The sequence below is a fragment of the Pteropus vampyrus genome, unplaced genomic scaffold (assembly GCF_000151845.1).
Source record: "Pteropus vampyrus isolate Shadow unplaced genomic scaffold, Pvam_2.0 Scaffold470, whole genome shotgun sequence".
NCBI classification, from domain to species: domain Eukaryota; kingdom Metazoa; phylum Chordata; class Mammalia; order Chiroptera; family Pteropodidae; genus Pteropus; species Pteropus vampyrus.
In genome coordinates this window covers 1,309,345-1,331,349 of record NW_011889251.1, presented here as the reverse complement: position 1 = coordinate 1,331,349, position 22,005 = coordinate 1,309,345, and the positions used below count along the sequence as shown (strand labels likewise).

Below are 22,005 nucleotides of genomic sequence, written 5' to 3'. Positions count from 1 at the left end.
ATTTGAGTAACTCTGAGCACTCTTCACCAAACAGTTACAGAGCCTCTGCTCCACCTCAGGCCCTGTGTGCTAGGAGCCAAACTCGTATACAAAGATAAATCAGAAACATCCATGCCCTCAGGGAATTCTCAATACAGTAAGAGAGACACAAACATAAAATATAGTTATAATTCAGTGGTAGGAGGGAGCAACTCTATGAGGGATGAGTGGACTGCTAACACAGGGGTCTGCAACCCTGGGGCCGTGGACTGGTACCAGTATGTGGCCTGTTAGGAATCGGGCCACACAGTGTGGCAGGCCAACGAGCGAGCGAAGCTTCTGTGTTTGCAGCCACTCTCTAGTGCTAGCATCGCTGTCTCAGCTCCACCTCAGATCATCAGGCATTAGATTCTCATAGGGGCACCGGTCCCTGGTGCCAAAAAGGTTGGGGACCTCTACTCTAGAAGGCTGTACAGAAGACATTTAATCTGGGTCTTGAGAGGTGACTGTCACTTCCTCAGAAAGGACATCCCAAACAAAAATAGGCAGCATGTTAAAAGTCTCAGAAACCAGAAAGTATATGGCCAGATCTGGGAATTATAACCGATTAGGTGGAGCTAGAGATCACGGTGATAGAAGCTGGAGATATTCATTCATTCAAGTGCCTATAATATGTCAGACACTATGTTAAACCCTATGAAAATAGCAGGAATTAAGTTGTTAGGAGTTCAGATTCTAGTTGACTGGTGGGGGGTGAGAGGAAGACAATAAACACGTAATATATCAGACTGTGATAAGTGCTGAGCAGTGAAAGGAAACAAGTGTCGAGGATTGATATGTTAAATAGGATGTTAGGGAAGGCCTCTCTGATAGCGGATTTTTGAACAGACATCCAAGTGATTCAGAAAGAGCATTGGAGGATATCCAGAGAATAGCATTTCGGGCAGAGACAACAGCAACTACATAGATCCTGAGGTCTTTGGGATGTTAAAGGAAACGATAAGCTAGTGTGGCTGAAGGAGAGTAAGCAGAGGAGGTGGGGAGAATGGTAAGAGATGAGGTTGGAGAGTAGCAGGGCCAGATTATGCAGACCCTTATAAAACAATGCTGCTCAAAACACAGTCCAAAGCAAGAGCCAGCCCGAAAATTGTTTATTACTGCACTACGAGGAGATAAGTAAAAAGGTCAAGAATAAGTATTTTAAAACTTTATAAAATTTCACATTGCAGCAACATTTCTATTTTATTTTACGAAAGTATCATCTGTGGATTAGAACTTTAAAAAAGAAATTAAGTCCTGTGCCATTGTTTGAGTAGCTCTGTAAATATGGAGCACAGTAAGGACTTTAGCTCTTGCTTTTAGTAAAACTAGGAGCCATCATCTCTCTCCTCTGATCTTAGAGGGAAAGTTTTCAGTCTTTCACTATGTTTGTTGATTTTTGTTTTATTTTTGTTGAAGTTATGTTTGTTGATTTTTAAGATGAGAGAAATAGCATGGTTGTGTGCTGATGGGAATAATCCAATAGGGAAGGGAAAACTTGATGATTCAGAAGAAAGAAGGGAGTCATACTGGAGGACTGTTCTTGAGTAGGGAAAGGGGACTGGTACCTAATTCACCAGTGGAGGGATTGGCCTCCATAGAAATAATCAATTTATACGTATAGGCTGGAAGGCAGAGTACCCGGGCAAAGATGTTGGTGGGTACTTGTGGTAGCAGGAGTCTGTAGAACTTCTATGAAATTGAAGCTCTCAATACAGATTGTCGTATGGCAGGCACCTTCTCATTGTTCAAGGTTCAACTCAAATGTCACCTCATCTGAAAGAGCCCTTCTTGCCTCATCATTCTGATTACGACATCCTATATTAATTTCTTCACATTAGATATCAATTGGAAATCATTTTTCCTTATATCATCAGTTTTTGTTTGTTTAGTACTGTGTTGAAAGCTGCATGAGAGCAACAATTGTATCAATTGTGTTCAATTCTGACTAATCTCCAGTCCCTAAAGTAGTGCCCAGCACATGGCAGGTGGTCCATAAATCCTTACTAAATAATTGATTGAATGAATGAGAGAAGTGGGCTGAAGCCTTTATTGCTCCCATGAGTTAGGTGAGAAAACACTGATTTACTTTGCTTAGGTCAAATAAAAAGATTTGCCTAACTGAGGTTAGAGTTGTGACATGGTTCCAGTTGCAAGGCATATGTTATTTTTTGATTTCGTTATTGCACAGCAGCCTAGGGGCAGGATTTATTCATTCAAAATCATCAGGGATGGGGAGTACAGAGGGCAGCCCAAGTGAGGCCCAAGGATTTAGCAAATTGTATTGATGTGCGCAAGGCTGGAAAATACGCCCTAGAGAAGGAAGGAAGTGACTCAAGGAATGAGAGAGAGACTAAGAGAAGCAACGGATCCACTTCCATGTGGCACAATAAGGTCAGATGTCTGGTATGGTGTGACGAATTTTATTCTGCAAGGGTAGGATTGGGTAGGTCATAGGACTTCCTCTTCTGAGCCAAAATCAATCTCCCTATAGCTTCCTCTTTTGTTCCTATTCTGCCATCTGGAACCAAACAGACATCAGTTGTTTTCCTCAGAAATCCTTATACTCCAAGTCTAGAGTTTTTGTTCTCTTCCATGAAGTCTTCTTTTCTTTAACATCCCCTCCCACCACTTCCAATGTTCAGAGCCCCCTCATTCTCCAGATCATGGTGGGCTCTTTATGAGCCACTTAGAATGAACTACAATGGGAGATATTTGCACAATGACTTGGATATTTGAGGATTTAAAAAATCTCCTAGTTTCTTTTTTAGTATGGTATTAGATATGATAGGTATGATATTGTAGGTATGTTTAAGAAAGAGTGCTTGACAAAAACATCACACACAAAAAATTATAGTCCAATATCTTTTATAAATGTGGATGCAGGAACACTCAATAAAATATTGGAAATTGACTCCAGCTATGTTTAAGAAGAATTATACACCATGACCACCTGGGATTTATCCCAGGAATACGAAGTTGGTTTATATGTATACATTTGCAATGAATATCCTGAAAATGAAAATTAAAAAAAAATTCCTTTTACAATAGCATCAAAAAGAATAAAATACTGAGGAGTAAATATATCAAAAGAGCAAACTTACACTTCTAAAACTACAAAATATTGTTGAAAGTAATTAAAGATCTAAATAAATGGAATAACATTCCATATTCATGGAATGTTAAGATGTCAATTCTCCCCTAATTGATCTACAGATTCAATTAATTTTTACGAGTCAAACTGATTTTTTTTTTTATAAATTCACAAGATGATTCAAAAGTTCATGTGGATTTCAACATATGTGGAATGAACAAAACAATCTTTTAAAAGAAGAACAAAGTTGGAATACTCACACTTCCTGATTTCGAAATTAGTGTGAGGCCACACTGATCAAAACAGTGTACTGGCATAAAAACAAACATAGAGATCAGTGGAAGGGAAGTGGAGTCCAGGAACAAACCCATGTTTCTATGGACAGCTGATTTTGATAAGTATGTTAAGAACATTCAATATGGAAAGACTAATCTTTTAAACAAATGGCACTGGGACACCTGGATATCCAGATAGATGAATGAAGTTGGACCCTTACCACAGACCATATACAAAAATTAACTCAAAAAGGAACAATTAACTAAATGTAAGAGCTAAAACTATAAAGTTTTTAGAAGAAAACACAGATATTAATCTTCATGACCTCTTATCTGGCAATTAATTCTTAGATATGATACCAAAAGCAAGAACAACAAAAGAAAAATGATAAACTGGATTTTGTTAATATTAAAAACGTGTGTATCAAAAGACATTATCAAAAAGATGAAAAGACAAACTACAAAATGAGAGAAAATATTTGAAAATTATATACCTGATAATGATCTAGCATTCAGAGTATATTTAGAACTCCTACGACTCAGCAACAAAAAGACATGAACCCAAGTTAAAAATGGGAGAAAAGAATTGGATGGCCATTTCTCCAACGAAGATGTACAAATGCCCAAGAAGCATGTGAAAGATGCTCAAAATCATTGGTCATTAAGGAAACACAAGTCAAAAACTCAATGAGGTACCACTTCATGCATACAGTGTGACTCTAATAAAAAGAAAAATATTGTCGGCAAGGATATGGAGAAATAGGAACAATCATACATCACTCATGGGAATGCAAAATGGTACAGCCACCGTGGAAACAGTTTGGTGGTTCATCAAAAGTTAAATATAATCACCATATGACCTATCAATTCCACTTATTGGTATGAAATAAAAGACATATGTACATATAGATAAGTGAAAATAAGAGAGATGAAAACATTTGTCCACACAAAACTTGCACACAAATGTCTTAGCTATTTATAATAGCTAAGAGGTGGTAAAAACCCAAGTGTCCATCAGTGGATGATGGATAAACAAATTGCGGTATATACATACAATAAAATATTATCCAGCCAAGAATGGGCATGTATTAATTCATGCCACAACTTGGATGAACCTTGAAAACTAATGCTAAGAAGTGAGATGCTAACAGTCACCTATACTATGATTTCTTTCATATAAAATATTCAGAATAGGCAAATCCACAGAGACAGAAAGCCGGTTCCCTGGGGAAGAGAAAGCAGGGGAATGGGAAGTGATTGCTTAATGGGTATTGCTCACTTTTGGAGGGTGATGAAAAAGTTTTGAAACTAAAGAGAAATGATGGTCACACAACATTGTGAATACACTAATATCACTGAACTATATGCTTTAAAATGGTTAATTATATGTATTGTGAATTTCACCTCAATTTCAAAAAGATTCAGAGGGAGGAAATTAAACTGTAAGCAGTGATGGACCATAATGACAAGTATTATAAGTGGGATGTGTAGGGAGAAATGGAGTCCTAGTGAATGTCTAGTTCTGACTGGACAAGGATGAGGTCATCACAGAGGAAGTGACACTGGAACTAGGGTTTTGAAGGAGAAGTAGGAATTCAAGTTATTCTAAGCGTAGGATGTGAGATAAAAAGGGTTCCTTAAAGAAAATGGGTGGTTGATGTTTCCTGCAGAGGGAATAGAATGGACAGCGAGGCTCAGGGAGATTCCTGGTTGGTGAACACATTGATGTGCTGCTGGGGGTGGTGTTGCACCCCAACTCCACAGGGGCAGGAGCTCCTGCGCCTAGGACCCTTCTGACCTTTCCTATGTACCTCTTCATTTGCACCCTTCATAATAAAAAGGTAATCATAAGCACTCACTTGCCTGAGTTCTCCGAATCATTCTAGTGAATTACTGAAACTGAAGGGTGGTCATGGGAACCTCCAAATCTGTAGCCAAGTCAGACAGTAGTGCAAGTAACCTGGGGACCACACTTGTGGCTGGCATCTGAAATAAGAGCAGTCTTGTTGAGGACCTTGCATTGTAACATGTGGGATTTGGAGCTAATTCTAGTAGTGTCAGAACTGGATCAAAATTTAGGTCATCTAGTGGTGTCAGAGTATTAGTGTCAGGCATAGTAAGCATAATGAGTTTTCTGAGTTCTGTAAGTTGTTCTAGTGAATTATGGGACTTGCAGGAGTGGTGAGAACACCTGAAAGTGTAGATAACCGGTCAGAGGGAGGGAGGACTGGGGACATCTGAGCTTGAGACCAGTGCCTAAAGTAAGGGCAGTCTTGTGGAGGGCTGTCCTCTTAGCTGTGAAGTTGGTCAAACTCTGTGGTTGGTGACAGAAGTCATTTCATCCTTACATGGAACATTATTCAGCTATAGAAAGGAAAGAAACACTGACACATGGATGAACCTTGAAAACAAACTAAGTGAAAGAAGTCAGTCACAGAATGGTGACATAGCGTAAGATTCTATTTGTATGAAATATTCAGAATAGTAAATCTATAGAGACAGAACGATTAGTGATTGCCTAGGGGTGGAGGGTGATTGGTTAAGGAAGTCATAGTAAAGGGAACCAAGTTTCTTTAAAAATGATGTAAATGTTCTAAAATTAACTGTGGTGACAGTTACACATATTTGCAAGCACACTAAAAACCATTGACATGTATATTTTAAATGGGTGAATTGTACAGCATATGAATTATATCTCAATAAAGCTGTTACTTTTTAAAGGGGTGGTTATTTTTTATATATACTGAAATAGCTATGGATGAACTAATAAGACATCTGGGATTTGCTTCAAAAGAATCCATTGAGATGGGGAGGCGAACTGAAGGAATAAGACTGTCCATAAGTTGATAATTGCTGATGCTGGGGGCTTGGAGTTTCAATATATTATTTGCTACACAGATGTGTTGAATATTTTTCATAAGAAGAAAAAAAGAAGCCCATGCAATTTTCTGACTGACTCAGAAAAGAGGGGACTCTCACTTTTGATAAGTTATTATTTAGTGGCCCCACCCAGAGAGCCTCAGATCAGGGAGATGAATTATTGAGGGGAATCTGAGAGGCATGGAAGCCATGGAGTGTAGAGAGGCAGTAAGCGCAGGGACTGGTTTGGGCCAGGGCAGCTCAGACCTCTTTGCCCTCACTGACCCTTCCGCCCTCACTGACAACCCACAAGCCATGCTGACTGTGGTAGTGGAAGTAGAGTCCGGGAGAAGATCAGGTAAGAAGCGCACACATTCATTCTCAGAGGCAGTGCAGCCTGGGAGAGCCTCTTGGGAGAGAGAGCGGGCTAGGCCATCTTAGATTAGGAAACGGGGGCAAAGGTTGAGGGCAGGACTCAGGAGTCCTGGGAGCTCAGTTTCCCTCATGAGAGTTAATAGGAAGTCCACCTTTTTCAGGTTCTGAGGAGATCTGTCACCCTACGCTCCTTCTGGAGGGGCCCAAAAGCATCCACCTGCTTCAGCCAGGGACTCTGGATCCACAGGTGGAGATGGGATGAGGGGCAGGAGGGGCAGGGGAAGATGAGTGTGACACTGCTAACCCCAGCCCTGCCCACAGGAACAATGTTTCACCTTTGACAGAGTTCTGGGCTCTGATGCTGCTCAGGTAGGGGGTATTGATAGGGCGATGGGAGGAGGATGGGAGCCCTCAGGGCCCTGGAGCCTGCGATGCTGAGTGCTTCCCCAGCCCTTTGCTCAGGCCAGGCTGGGTTAGGGTAGCTGAGACAGGGGACTGTGCCTGTGTTTCCCTGCAGGAAGCAGAGCAGGAGCTGCTGGCACAGGTCCAGTCCACACTGGGCTCTGTGGGCCAAGGATACAGTGTGGCCCTGCTGCTTCGGGGTCGGGAAACAGAGGAACCCCGGCTGGTGCCTCAGGTGAGTCCCAGAGGAGCCACCAGGTATGAGTGTCATGAGGCTCAGGTGTTGCCTCCTCTAAGCGACTTTTGAGAACCTTCCTCTTCTTACCGTAGCTGGACTTACCGTTGCCAGGGCCAAGTTACGCAGCTATTGCAGTTCAGGGAAGGTGGGAGCTGGAGCCGATGGGGTAAGGGTCAGGTAGGGGTGGTGTGCGAAGATCAAATATCCAGGGAGGTCTAATTTTCACAGTTCTTGGTAATACTAATAATTATAATAAACTTGAAAGTTTTGGTTTTTAGACTTCATCAAAATGCCCACAAATCAAAATAGCTGCCTCAGAACCTTGTCATGGGCCCCACCCTAGTAAACAAACAGCAGGTCCCACTAAAAATGTCTGCTCACTTGTCTAGCTTGCTGTGAACCATGAGGCCTGGCTCTGTTTCTGTCCTAGACACCATTTCCCCAACACCAAGCACAGGGCACAGCACAGACTTCGCCCTCAGGAAGCAATGAAGGATATTTCTTACTCAATCCATTTCAATCCCGACTGAACCCCTTTTTCCACTTTAGCTGCTGCAGATGCTGTTCGAGGAAGCTCTGCCCTCCAAGGGCTCTGATTCTGTGCTCAGCACGCTTAGCCTGGTGCAGGTGAGACCTGGTGGGGAGGAGAGGCCTGGGGAGCCAAGGGCAAGATCATGCTGCAGAAAGCCCGAGGCTGGTAGGCAGCCAGAAGAGCTTGGGTCTAGCTCCGCTTTGCTTCTCACTTGTGTGGGCTGGCCTCTCTGGGGTCTTCTTTTTCCTGCCTGAAATGGCTGAATTTTGGTGCCTTGCTTGGCCCACAGGGCTCCAGTGGAAGGATCATGTGAGCCAAAGGCTGGGGAAAGGCTTTGTTTGTAACAGATGTTGTGCTTGTGTGATCCCAGCTCAGCCCCAGCGGGAGGACTCAGGACCTGCTCTCTCCAAGGGCAGAGAACCTGTCGGTGCTAGATGTACCTCCTCTGGGCTTGTGAGTGTTCAGGGCCCAACTGGGGGGGGGGAGGGTCCAAAGATGCTTGTCTTAAGGCAGGCTAATGCCCCCAAACCAGGCACTTAGAGGTTTCTCCCCACCGCTACCTCAGAGGAGGAAAGCCCTGAGCTTAGGGTTACATTTACAGGGCCTGGGTTTGCTCCCAGGACTCCCTCTCACCCTCTTCCCTTCATTCCATGTTCCCATCCCTGTTACTCCTCTCACTCATCCACTTATACCTCTTCAGCTCCGTCATTATCATCCTGGGTGATTTGAGCATCTCACTGAGCAGAAATTTAGTTTCTCCATTTGTAAAATGGGAGCAATCCCAACTACCCTGTTTCCCTCACTGGGCTGATGACAGGACAAAAAAATGAGATCATGAAGATGAGAGGCTTTTAGGGGTCATACTGAGCTTGGAGCCTTGGGGATGATTCTTACAGGTTCCTGGGACTCCCATGAACTTCCCAAGCAGAGGTTCTATGAGAGCTAGACAGAACTTTGCTGCTTAGAGCTGAGCTCAGCCTCTCTTTCCTCCAGGGTGGTGGAAGACGCCAGTGAAGTGGAGGTGTCTGGCTCAAGAGCTGCCTCAGAGCTGTACTTGCAGGCCACAACGGGTGAAGGCAGGTGAGGGCAACAGGGTACCTGACACCCCCCCCCCCCCGCTCTTAGGCATTCGGCCTGATCCCACCCTTACCCTCTCCTCCACAGAACCTGTTCTCTGCTTACTGTCACCATGTCCCGCCCAGGGCCTGAGCCTCTTGAGGGGGCTGGAACCCAGAGTGTATGGCGAGGAGCCTTGAGGATCCTGCAGCTCCCAGGAGCCCTGTAAGTCTGACAGAGCCTTCTGACTGGTGGTGAGCAGGGACGGGGTGGGGCGTGGTAGGGGGGTGGTAGTGAATGAAACATGGATACTGAAGGCAGCATCCGAGTCTCCTTCTTTCCTTATTTCTGACAGACAGAAGGACTCGCTTTAGCATTTCTTGTAAGGCAGGTTTACTAGCATTGAATTCCTCTAGCTTTTGCTTATCCAGGAATATCTTAATTTTTACATTTTTGAAGAACAGTTTTGCCAGGTACAGAATTCCTAGTTGACAGATTTTTTTCTTGCAGCACTTTAACTATGTCACCTCACTGCCTTCTGGCCTTCACAGTTTTTGATGAGAAATTTGTTTTTAATCTTATTGAGGATTCCTTGTACATAAGAAGTTGTTTTTCTCTTGTTGTTTTCAAGGCTCTCTCTGACTGTGGCTTTTGACAGTTTGATTATAAAGTATCTTGGTGTGGATCTCTTGGAGTTTATCTTCCTTGGAATTTTTTTGAGCTTCTTGGCTGTATAGATTCACCATCTTTCATAAAATTGGGGAAATTTTTAAGCATTATCTTTTCAGTCTTTTTGCCCCTTTCTCCCTCTTCTATCCCTCGGCTCCCATCATGCATATATTTGTACACTTGGTGGCATCACACAGTTCTCTTAGGCTCATTTTCCTTCATTCTTTTTTCTTTCTGCCCCTCAGATTGGATTTTATTTGAACTATTTTTAAGTTCCACAAGATTCTTTCTTGTGCCTGCTCAAATCTGCCCTCTAGTGGATTTTTGATTTCAGTTATACTTTTCAGCTCTAGATTTTCTTCCTGGTTCCTTTTCATAATTTCTATCCTTCTACTGATATTCTCAATTCCTTGAGACATCATTTCCTTGATTTCCTTTAGTTTCCCGAACATATTTAAGATAGCTGAATTAAAGTCTTTGTCTAGTGAATCCAATGTCTGTGTTTCCTCAGGGACAGTTTCTATTAATTTCATGTTTTTTTTTCCTATGAATGTGAGCCATAGTTTTTTATTTAAATTCCTCATATTTTTTGGTTGGAAACTGGCCAATTTGAGTATTTTTATAAAGACCATATTTTTCATTGTGTTGGTCTCTTAAGTCTCCATCCTTTTCCTTAGTGCTCTGACATTTTGGATATGATGATGTGGTAACTCTGAAAACCAGATTCTCCCTTTTCCTCGGGGTTTGCATTATTGCTTGTTGTGGGCTGGAGCCATCTGTTTGTTCAGTTACTTTTCCTAACAATTTTTGCAAAGATTGTATTCTTTGTGGTCACTGAAGTCTCTCCATTCTAGTATCTCAATGGTTAGCCAGTGACCTGATATCGAATTCCTTTAACTCCTGGGACCAAAAAATAAAAACAAACAAACAAACAAGCAAACAAATAAATAAAAAAGAAGGAAGAAAGAAAAGGGAAGAAGAAAAAGGAGAAGGAGAAAGAGGAAGAGGGAGAGGAGGGCGGGAAGGAGAAGGAAAAGAGACAAAATTCTCCAGGTTTCTACAGACTGGCTCTGTATCGAGTCACTCCAATGCTTAGCCAGGCCATTTATAGCTCTGCCTTAGCCTCACTTCCTGCCATTAGTGAGCCTAAAAATCAGCTGGAGATGAAAGCTTATGGTATTTTCAGGTCTTTTATGAGTATGCATCCTGCCCTGGGCATATGTGTGGATTTCTAGGTTCTCCAGGACATGTGGGAACTTTTCAAAGTCCTTATTCCCTCCAAATCTCACTTCCCAGTTTTTCCTCTGAGTCTTTCTATTGTTTGCTCCAACTGTTATTTTTGCTTGTTCTTTCATCTTTCAATGTTTTGGAGGTTTTATGTTTTGAAAACAATGTTTTCAATGTTTTATGTCCTGTGTCATAGCTGCTGAAAGAGTTCCAAGATAAGTGGAACAAAGGGAAGCCCTTTTGTTGGTCCTTTGGGGGAAAACTTAACCAGTCAAAAGAGACAAACACAATTCCTTGGGAACAAGATCTGCTCTGTTCCCTCCAGAACCAGGTACTCTGCCCACTACCTCGCAAATGTGGGCTGTTTTCTACAAAACCATCTCTGTGCTGGGGAGGAGACTGGGGCTAGGGTAAGTTCAAACATCATAAAGATCTCTTGCTATATTTAAGAAAATATCTTTCTCTTGGTTAAGCATTTACTTTGTTGCTATAAACCTTTGATTATCTCCCAGAGTTCTAGTAAGGTTGATTCTGGCCATTTTTGCCAGATGTTTCTGGGGAAGAACAGACCACAAGAGTTCGCTATTCCAACATTTTTGTTGATGTCACCTTGCTTTGCCATTTTCAAATTGGGTTAGTTATCTTTTCTTATTGAATTGTAAGAGCTCTTTATATATTGTGGATACAAGTCCATTTTTTACTATGAGAATACAATATTTGTGTAATTAAAAAATAATAATAAAATAAAGACTACACAAATTGTCCAGTGGTGCACAAATGTTACTGGAAAGAGTCAACCTTTCTGTCAGAGTGTGATTTGGGCCGATTTCTTTCCTCATCCGTCAATGGACATCTTTATTACTCCCTCTGGCAGAGACTGCCCCCTGCTGCAGGTGTTGGCTGGTAAGGCAGTTGGTGCGGAAGTGGAGGGCTCTCTACCCTGGATTGTCTCATGGCTCCTGGAAGGAAATAACTATAGTGGCCTTCTTCTTCGCCTGGACCCTCAAGGTAGCCTGGGGAAGGTGTGGGGTTCTTTGGGAAGCTCTGGGATCTGGTCTTGGTTCTGCCCCACCCTCTCAACCAACCAATCAAAGCCTCAACTCCAGACCAGAGAAAACCTGACTCTCTAGGAGGACCAGGATTCAGAAAGGTCCAAGGGTGACTAGTCTGCAGAAGTCTGGAGCAACTCCTCACCCTTCGGAGAACTTCAACAATTTACCAAGTATTTTTACAGACTAATACCTTTGATTCTTACTATGACCCCATGAGGCAGATGTAATTTACAGATGAGGAAAGGGAGGATCAGAGAAGGAAAGGCACTTGCCTATAGTCACACACCCATTAAAATCAGGCCTCTGTGAAATGATATGATGTCAAGGATTTGGCAGAGGTCAAGTGGAGGGTGTAGATCAAACAAGAATGGCCATCAGTTGATAATTGCTGAAGTTGGATGATAAGTAGATGGATTATCTATACTTTGCATATGATTGAAAATGTACATAATAAAAAAGTTAAAAGCAAAAACAAAAACAAACTTTGGCCCTCTGTCTCCAACATCGACAAACACACATTCATTTGGCCACCATAGTCCTAGACCTCCCTCTGTGCAAGGCCCCATGGACCATGGGAAACAGGTTGGAGCAGTTCACACTCTCAAAGATAAAGCAATGAGACCTGACTCATGTTTATAGGCCAGTTTGGTATCATGATTAAGGCACAGGCTTTAGTGTCAGACAGACATGGGCTTGAGTTTCAGTTCTGCTGCTCACCAGGAAGTTGCCTGACCTCTCTGAGCTTCAGTTGCCTCATCTGGAAACTGTAGGGAGAGACAGGATAAAAACTTTTTAGAATTGTTGCCTCACTAGAGTGCTGTGTGGAAAAAAAGAGACAATCCATGAAAAGCCTTAGTACAGTGCCATCAAGCACATGTAAAGGCTGATGGGTGTTAGCTGTTTTTACTATTAATAAAAAATTACAAATACTATAGGCAGTATGCTTTGGAGTCCAGAGGAAGGAGTGATTCATTCTGAGTCTCCCCTCACTAGGCAGCAATCTGAGCTTGCTCCAGGCTGCTCTCATGGGGGCTGCTGGAAGGAGGATACAGGTGAAGCAGGTGAGGCCCACTCTATGGGATGCAGCAGAAGAGGTTCGAGCCCGCCGAGCTGGCCTGAAGAGCCTGCGTTCAGGCCTCCTTGGGGACTCCCTGACAGAAAGTGGGGTCAACCAGCTGGGCAGGGCATTGCGAGAGTTGCAGGTAAGCAGTGAGGCCTGGAGGAGTCTGGGCCAGCAGTGGCTGGAATCCATCTTAAACCCTCTCTCCACAGTTGGTAAAAGCCTGGAGCCAGCGCTCAGGAAGCCGGATGCTCAAAGGGGTCAAAGCTGAGGCCATGGGGCTCCCAGAACCACAGGTATGTCTTCTTATCCAACCTCTTGGGGGCCCCTCTGATGTCGGCCTTCCTTTCCTCTGTTTAAGCACTATGAGGGGAGCCTTCCTTCATTAACTGATTCCCAAACATTTATTGACCGCTCACTATGTGCTGGGCACAGTGCCATGTAGGCTCAAGGAAATCTCTGTCCTCATAACATCATATCAGTGTTCTAAAGGGCTTATCAACACAGGGTTCTATGTGGCACGTAGGTTAGTCTTGGCAGGGGAGGGAAGACTTCAGGGAGGAAGTTGATTCTTGGAGGATATGGCCAGCAATGAGTGAAGAATATTCCAGGTGGAGAAAATAACAAGGAGTCTCAGAAGTGAGTGCTCGATTTCTTTGGGGAACTGTGAGCAGCTCAATTTGTTGGAGAATAGAGTTTGAGGAAGAGAGAAGAGGATTGGTCACGTAGGGCTTTGTAAATCTATTGAGATGTTTGTACCTTATCTTGAAAGTTAAGGGGAAGTCACAGAACTGTTTTAAGCAGGGAGGACAACATTGCTCCCCTTATTCAGGTGAGCGAACTGAGGCTCAGAGAAGGGAAGTGAGTATCCCGTGGTCACTAGGATAATCAAAGGCAGCACAGGTGTAAATGTCGAAGTCCTTAGACTCAATGTGGTGCTCTTTCATTCCCTTAGGATGCATGGCCGCTCCTGTGTAGAAGGGAGAGCTGTCTTCCAGGATTTCCACAGGGTGGCTGGATGCTATCCCACCCAGTCTTTCCTGGTTTTCCCCTTTTCATAACTACTTACAACTTGTTTTTACAGCCTTGGGCCTTGGGAATTAGGCATGCAAGCTCCTAATGCTCTTTATCCCATTTCATAGTATCTACAACTTTTATCAGCTTTTTATGGATGAGGAAATGGAGACTCACCATACTAGTCACTTTCCTGAAGTCATACAGCTAAGAAAAGGAAGGGCTGGGCCCCTGACCTGTCTGATTTCAAAGCCTTGAGCTTAACTCAGAGGAAGGTTGTGGAATTCCCACTCCTGATATCTTCTCAGCAGGTGATAAATTCAGCAGCCAGCCACAGCTCAGGTCTCCCAGTGGAGCCCCAAGGTGGGTTTGGGGCTTGGGGGTGGAGTTGGGGGTCTTCTCCACCTTTGATGTGCTTAATTGCATTTTCCTCTGGGGACAGGAAGAACAGCATCTCTGGGATCTGGGTCCCACCAAGAGCATCTTCTCAGGGACTCTGAGGAACAGGTACCCTCATGTACCCCAGAACAACTGGAAGCTGTAGGGGGAGTAAAGAGTTACAGAGGTGCAGAGCCCAGTTAATATGTCTCAGGCTTACCTTGTTCCAACAACAAGGAGAAATATGGAGCTTCTGGCAAATAAAGAACCTGAAGGTCTACTGGATCCCTAAGGGAGGGACATGGGACGGAACTGTTTTCCTACTGGGCCGGATTTCCTACGTGATCTGTAAGCCTCATGGCATCTCTTGGCAGAGCCAATACTTCTCTCCCCACATGGCCTCCGAGTCTCTGTCCAGACTACATGCTCTTCCAGTCTAGTTAGGTCCTAGATGTAGTTGTGGGAACAGCCCTGGTAAAGGGATTCTGTTGGAAATGCTGGGCCCTGCATCCCAACGCTTTGTGCCTACATGGGCTTCTGGCTGAGCCTGGACTGATGCCACCAAGGCCCAACAGGCTCCAGATGTGGCCCTACAGTTCTTCTTGGCCCAGGCCCAGAGGCAGAGACTGAAAGAACAGCAGCAAATTAGGATCCAAGAGGAACTGAAACATTTGGAACAAGAGGAGGAGGAGGAAAAGGAGGAGGAAGCAGGAGACCAGGTCAAAGGCCTGATGGCTGGAGAAGAGGTGAGGAGGGTTATGTAGGGGACTTGAGTTCTTTCTAGTCAAGCCAAGCACTGTGCTGAGGGCTGGGATCCAGTGTCAGTCACAACAGACTGGGCCATACCTTTTTTCCTGGCCCTCACAGCTTTGTGGGGGAGAGATGAGGCAATTCTCAGTGCTAAGTGCTGTGACAGGGGGAGCTAGGGACTTGTAGGAACAAAGAGGTGTACTTGACCCAGGAGTGGGTCAGAGAAGATGACCTCCGAGCTGAGACTCGACAAACAAGTCAGCCAGAGGGATGGACCAGACAAGGGCAGTTCATGCTCATCCCATGGAGGCACTCCGTAAATATAATTTGTTTGAACAAATTAAAAAACAAAACTTATATGCATGGGGTTTGGGGTAGGGTGGGGTGGAAAAACACATGTTCTGAGAGAGGACAATACTGCCTGAGCAAAGGTCCAGAGAGAAGCAATGGCAAAATGGGTTCTGGGTATTGCAACCTGTCAGTCCGGCTGGAGCCTGGCAGGTGCATGGTCAGAGGCAAGGCTAACGAGATCAGTATGTGCCATGCCTCTGGATTTGGACTTTACCCCAAGGATGATGATGAACTGTTGAAAGCCATGTCATCTCAGCTCTGTTCCTCACTAGCCATATGAATTCAGGCACGTTACATGACCTCTCTGATCCAGTTCCCAAATCTGTAAAATGGTAACTCATCTTATAGGGTTGACATTGGATAAAATGAGATCATACACATGAAACATATAGAACAGAGGGGGCACACAGGTGGCACTCAACAAAGAGTAAGTGTCCCTTGGTATCCACAGGGGATTAATTCTAGGACCCCCATGGATACCAAAATCCACCGATGCTCACGTCCCTTACATAAAATGGTGTGTTTGTATATAACTGGCACACATCCCCCATGTGCTTTAAATCATTTCTAGATTAGTTATACCTTACACAATGTAAATACTATGTAATAGCTGTTATCCTGTATTGTTTTGGGAATAATGACAAGAAAAAGTTTGTACATGTTCAGTTCAGACACATAACCATCTTGGACTGACCTAACTACACAGTACACTTCAACAACAACGTAACATTAAAAAATATATATATTTTCAAACTGTGGTGAGTTGAATCTGCCAACGTGGAACTCGTGGCTACAAAGGGCTGTGTTATCACTTAAGGAGAGACAGAGATGGCACCGGGAACAGATTGTGCTGAGACTCCAGCTGGAAGCTCTTCAGGCAGAGCGGGACACTGCGGAGCAGGACCTCACAGCCCTCTATGACCTGCATGTGAAAGCCACCCGAGCTCAGACATGCCATGTGCTACAGGTCAGTGGGGACGGAAGGCAGGCCTTGAGCTGGTGACAAGGCTGGCTGACTGACAGATGTCTCTGAATCTGGGCACAGGTATTCCAAGCCTGGCGGGGGCTGTGGGAGGAACAGACCATGATCACGGAGCATCACCACCGTAGCCTGCTGGCTGGCGTCCTGCAAGACACCATTGACCTGGCCGCACAGAACCAGGAGCTCCAAGCCCAGAACCAGCAGCTTCGGCAGGGTGTGCACTGGGCTGGATCCTGGTTCTAGGGAGGAATTTGGTGATCAGGATTCCTTCAGGGGCAGTTTCTTCTCTCCTCATTCTTGAGAGTTTTAAAAGGGAGAGGAAGTTGGGATGTAATAACCAAGCTAATCTTCATTATGGATAATTAATACCATCATTAACCAGGTCTCATCGTGCCAGTCCCTAAGTGCCTAATATCTACTATTTCATTTAGCCTTTTCTACTATCTGATATAATTGTAGGTAAAATTGACCCCCATTTCAGAGATAAAGCAACTAAAACTAGGAGAGGTTAAGTTATTGCCAAAGGACAGTCAGCTAGTAAGTGATAGAGCCAGAATTCAAATGCAAGTCTGGTTGGCTGTAGCTCTACACAGCAGACAGTAGTGGTTCACAAGCTGCAGCGTGCCTCAGAATCACCTAGGAAGCCTCTTAAAAAAAAAAAAAAAAAAAAAGGAACGAAAGAAGAGGAAGATTCTCAACCCCTTCTTCCTAAGATTCTGCTTCAATAGGTCTAAGACTTGTTTTATATATGTACATATATTTAAAAAAAAAAGCTTACTAGGTATTCTATCATGGGCTCAGGGCCTGACATTCCTCTGGCCATGAGAGCAGATGACAGGCAGTAGGGATCCATAAGAAATGAGAATCAGAACCACACTGAGTCCTTAAGAGTTCTCTAGCCTAGTTTGTCCTGCTGGATCTAGCACCTTCTATTTCCAAGACTCCCTCTAAAATCCCAGCACCCAAGTTTTGTGCTTCAGGAACATTTCAAAAACTCTGTGACAGAAAACAGCCTTGGCTCCATGGAGTCCTCCAAGGAAAAAATGCTGCTGATAACACTGGGGAGAAAACAGCCATTCCTCCTAGTCTGTAAGTTATCCCATGATTAAGATACTCAGGACACCAGGGGAACACAATTGTTTGAGAGAAGCTATGCTACACAGAAGACAACAGGACAACCATGGCCGATTGTACGAACCACCTACACCCCGGAACATTTTATTGACCTTATTGCTTATGCAGTTAGACACACTGATTGAACTATACAAGTTTCCCTGTGCCTGGTCCCAGATCACTCCATGTAGAGCTTCCGTGGCTGTTGGGAGCTGGGACACTGCTAGGCAAGGGCAGGACCCAGTGGGAAGGATGGTACCTCCTAGGAGCTATAGAGGGGGCAGTGGACTTCAAGAGGGCCTTTGGGTGAGCAGAGAGGTCAGGTGTGTAGGCTTAAGCCAGGGCCCAGGGGCAACATTCCCTGAGATGAGTCAAGCCCCAACTGCTCTGGGGTTTCCTGAACAAAGGCTGGATGTGGACAGCAGCACTTGGAGGGAGCAAGGGGCACTGTCTCCAGGCGCTGTTGGAACTAGGGGAGCTTGGCAGAGTGCACAAGGTGATGGGTATGTCATCTGTGGCAACTGGACTTTCCTGTAGGACAGCGGAGGGAGGGGGTGACTAGCCTTTATGGGAGAGTCATGTACCATGGCTGGGCTGAGGCAGCCGGCACGAGGCCTGCAGGAAGTGGGTCTGCTGGAGTGACGGTAGGCAAGGGAAACCAACTGTTGCCCACACCCCACTTTAAGCAAGTGCATTCATGCAAGATGAAGCAGGGAACCTCCTCTATCAGGGATGGCGTCATTTCTCAGGCCTAGGTATTGATGCTCCTCCAATTCCTTAGTCTAGAAGAACTTAGGGGCGAGTTAAGAATTTCCTTAACCAAACCCACTCTACAAGTCTCCCAGGAGTACAGCTTCATCCATCCACCTCCAGAGACTAACCTGGCTGCTCTCACTTCTGCAGCTTATCTCACAAGGCACTTGTTACAGGGCTGCTGAGGGAACGGGAGCCGCTGGGAGGTGGCTCTGATGATGGCACTCAATCTATGGGGTCAGGAGTCAGGGTGGAGGTGGTCGGGGACTAATGGCTGCCATAGTACAGGCGCACAGCCAGGCCAATGAGCAGCGTGGCCAGGAAGAAGGCAGCTGTGAGCTGTAGCCTCAGCAGGGCTGCTGAGAGCACAGCATTGACCACCAGTGAGCAAGATACCACAAACAGGCGTGTGATGCTGCTGCCATGCTTCATCACAGCTGACATGAGCAGTCCATTTAGTGCCTGGCTCAGTACCACGAGCGCTGCCCATCCTGAGAAACCTTCCAAGAGGCCTGGGCCAGGGCCACCACCTGCATGCAGACCTAGGTTCAGGAGCACGCCAAAAGTGTACAGGAAGAGGTTCTGAAGTGCTAGGGGCAGCCGCTGTCGCTTCATGAGCAGCTCTGTGTACACGGACGATAAGCCTGAGATGAGGCAGTACAGGATGAGGAGCAACAGTCCTAGTGGAGTGATATGCAGGCGCATGGGGCCAGCCACAGCTGCTGGAGGGGGCCCAGGAAGGGTGTTCCCAGGGTCCTGGAGGCCACCAGTGGCATAGCAAGCCCCTGCTGCCATCAGCAGCAGCAGTGCTAAGCCCTGGCGTGCAGAGAGGCGGCGCCGGAGGCAAAGGCAGTAGAACAGGGCTGTGCTTCCAATCTTGAGATTGCTCAGCACCTGGTAGGTGCTGGGGTCCATGTAACGTTGAAGATGGATCACCAGGTTGTTGTTAGCTCCATAGAGCAGGGCTGATAGTGCGAAGGGGGCAGCTTGGCGCCAGGATGGGGTCCCCCGGGGCCATGCTTGCCAGCCCACCAGGAGGGAAAAGGCGCACAACAGCAGCTTGGTCAACTCAGTCAGCAGCACAGCCGAGGAGGGTCGGAAGGGCACTCGGCCATCCACATGGCACAGTGCCAGCAATGGGGCATGGGCACCATACATGGCAGTGGACAGGAGTAGCATCAGGGTCCAGCGAGCCTGCCTGGGACGGCCCAGGCCTGGCACACCCCCGTCCTCTATATTCATGCCCACACCAGACCCTGGGTGGCCTGTGGAGCTAGAAAGGGGCAGTGAAGATCATAACACGTTTGGGGAAAATCAAGGTATGGAGCTGGCTCCCAGGAGAGAGGAGCCATGGTACATTGCCAGAGACAATACTGAGGATCATAGTCAGCTGCAAACTCCACAGTCAGGGCTGGAAAGGGGCTGGTGGCCCTAGAAGCCACAGTCTTGGGACCAGTCCCATGGGATTAGGGAGGGAAGAAGCCCAGTGTGCTGGCTGATGAGCCACTGTCCACTCTCTGCAGGAAGGGATGCAAAGATGAAGGTGGCAGGATAGCTGGAGATGGAAAATGGGTGAGAGCTGGGGAAGCCAGATATGGTGTCCGTGGTCGAAAGGCCTCCACCTGCAGGCTCGAGTTGCTCATCCTGCCTCCCCCATGGGATCCAGAGCTAGTCAGGCCCCTTGCGCAGTGACCGCAGATAGTCCCTCAATGTCTTCTCCACATTGGGCACAGCATATGTCTGAGCTGCGTAGATGCCAGTGCAGGTGCCCACGGCAAAGCCTAATACTGCAGATGCTCTCAGTTTGGCAACCACATAACCAGCCAGGAAGCCCTTGAGGAATGGGGAGGACAAGAGCGACCCATCCTGTAAAGGAAGATTCAGGAGAAAACTCAGCAGGCTCTTCCCTACTCTAACCAGGAGCTACTTAAGCTGAGCTTAGAGCATCCCATCACTTGCTCATCCTTACTCTGGAAATCTGTAGTATTCTCTCCAAAGATTTTCTCAAAGTTTTGGAGGCAGAAAAAGAACCTAGGAGTCCTGATCACACAATCTCAGAACCCTAGGGTTAAAAGGTTCCAAACACAGAACCCTACTGCCGCAAGGCCAGAGATGTCTCTGAGGAACCTGACTCCTGCCTGCTTCTCTAGCCTCATTTCCTATAATGTTCTTCCACTACTACAGCCAAACTGAACAGCTTTCATCCATTTATCATGCTACTTCCCACCACAAGGGCTTTGCATATGTTGTTCCATCTGCCTGGAATGTTCCTTCCTTCCCTCTTCACTTAGTTAACCCCTACTTAAGATCCCAGTTCAACTGCCATTTTCTCAGGGAAACTTTCCTTGAAGTCACAGAGAACAGGCCCTAACAACCATTTGCTGAATAAATCTCTACCATCCATTCAAAAGCGTATTGGGCAATGAAGCATAAGCGGGGTAGGGGGGCAGCTGCAACTTTACCTGGCCCACACCACTATTGACTTCGTCTTCTACACGCTGCTGCAGGTGCTCCAGCTGGTTCTTGAGAAACGCCAGGTCCTTAAGCTTGGGCAGAGAATCCTAGGACAAGGGAGAGGCTGGCTCCAACAGACTGACCCAGCCCCATCTCCTGCTCAAGCCTATCAGAGGTTGGGGTGGAGGAAAGCTTGAGAAACCTTCTCCTATAATACCTTTTTGAGACACCAGTGACATTGAAAAGGACGGAATTCACATGGTGGCCAGGGAGGGGGTGACTGTTGAGATGGTCATCAGTAACTTACAACAACCCTTGTGAATTTTATATGGTAGCAGTGTGTAGGGAAGGCAGAAGAGCTAGGAAATCTTAAATTATATCTATCTGTAAAGCACGAACGACTCTATTATAAGCTACCTAGAAGTGGGGACCAGTTTGTTCTGTCTACTGAGTCCCAAGGCCTAACACAGGGAATGGCAAGTACTTAGCAAAAGTGTGCGGTGCTTATCTTCCAGACCAATGGTAAGTAATGGCCTGAGACAATTCCCTGGACAATTCTGAGCTAAATGTGGTTTTTGCTCCGGCTTCTCCTTCTTTCCGAGGGCCAGCTCAAACTGAATGTGTGACTGTAGGCATGCACGCGCGAGCCAGGAATGGTGGGGAAAGGGGAAGACTGTGGGTAAATGAACTGAGTGATTTTTTCGATTGCATATAAGTAAAAAATTCAATTGCGCAAGGGAGTGTCAGAGTGAATTGGAAACGTGTCTCTGGGAGGGGCTGGAGAATGGAGCAGAGTGAGCAGTGTGTCAGAGTAAAAGGTTTTAAGTGTAAGTAACTATGGATAGTGAGGGCCCCAGGAAGGGACACCGGGGAATCCCCGGCTTCACCTGCCTCGCATAGTGCTCCGCCACTCTACTCCCCACTAGAGGTACTTACTATTGGCAAGTACCCAGCGGCAACACCCAGTGGAAAGGCGCCAAAGTCCGCCCCCCAGGGGAAGTAAGGGCACCTCCACACGCGATCCGCTCCAGTATAGTGTCTCCCAGGACAAAAAAGGTGTGGACAACATTCCTACCGCAGATCACTCTCATGGTCACTCACCTTGTCATCCGCCATCTTCCCCGTCGAACTTGTTGCGCAGGCGCAGCCCTCCCATCTTATGTCAAGTGCTCCTGCCATCTTCACTAAGGGCAGAGGAACTTCCGAGGCATTTTTGAAAAGGAAGGAAGCCCTTTCGTGGCAACCGAGCCTTAGCGGACTCCTGCCCGCAGATACTCCCACATGACCCCTCCCTTCAAGCCCCAGGCTGCGTCTGCGCGCGCGCACACTTCCTGGGCGCGATGATCTCACTCG

General features: G+C 45.9%; 3 protein-coding genes across 3 annotated transcripts; 1 reads left to right on the top strand and 2 right to left on the bottom strand.

The window, feature by feature from the left end:
- Positions 1–6,456: 6,456 nt before the first annotated feature.
- LOC105306997 lies at positions 6,457–16,762 on the top strand. Its single transcript, XM_023524513.1, has 12 exons — positions 6,457–6,604; positions 6,783–6,868; positions 7,139–7,258; positions 7,811–7,888; positions 8,164–8,246; positions 8,787–8,873; positions 11,620–11,753; positions 12,791–12,999; positions 13,070–13,153; positions 14,816–15,004; positions 16,171–16,317; positions 16,396–16,762. Exons 1-12 carry the CDS (start codon positions 6,457–6,459, stop codon positions 16,573–16,575), a joined length of 1,545 nt encoding a protein of 514 aa, XP_023380281.1. The 3' UTR covers positions 16,576–16,762.
- Positions 16,763–17,515: 753 nt separating this feature from the next.
- Positions 17,516–21,941, bottom strand: SLC35A4 (solute carrier family 35 member A4). The gene is made up of 3 exons (XM_011382303.2): positions 21,754–21,941; positions 20,661–20,759; positions 17,516–20,064 (listed from the first exon to the last, which is right to left on the bottom strand). Exon 3 carries the CDS (start codon positions 19,438–19,440, stop codon positions 18,466–18,468), a length of 975 nt encoding a protein of 324 aa, XP_011380605.1. The 5' UTR covers positions 19,441–20,064; positions 20,661–20,759; positions 21,754–21,941; the 3' UTR covers positions 17,516–18,465.
- On the bottom strand, positions 19,867–21,768 carry LOC111732556 (SLC35A4 upstream open reading frame protein). Its single transcript, XM_023524512.1, has 3 exons — positions 21,754–21,768; positions 20,661–20,759; positions 19,867–20,064 (listed from the first exon to the last, which is right to left on the bottom strand). The coding sequence occupies exons 1-3, from the start codon at positions 21,766–21,768 to the stop codon at positions 19,867–19,869; spliced, it is 312 nt and encodes a 103-aa protein (XP_023380280.1).
- Positions 21,942–22,005: the final 64 nt, after the last annotated feature.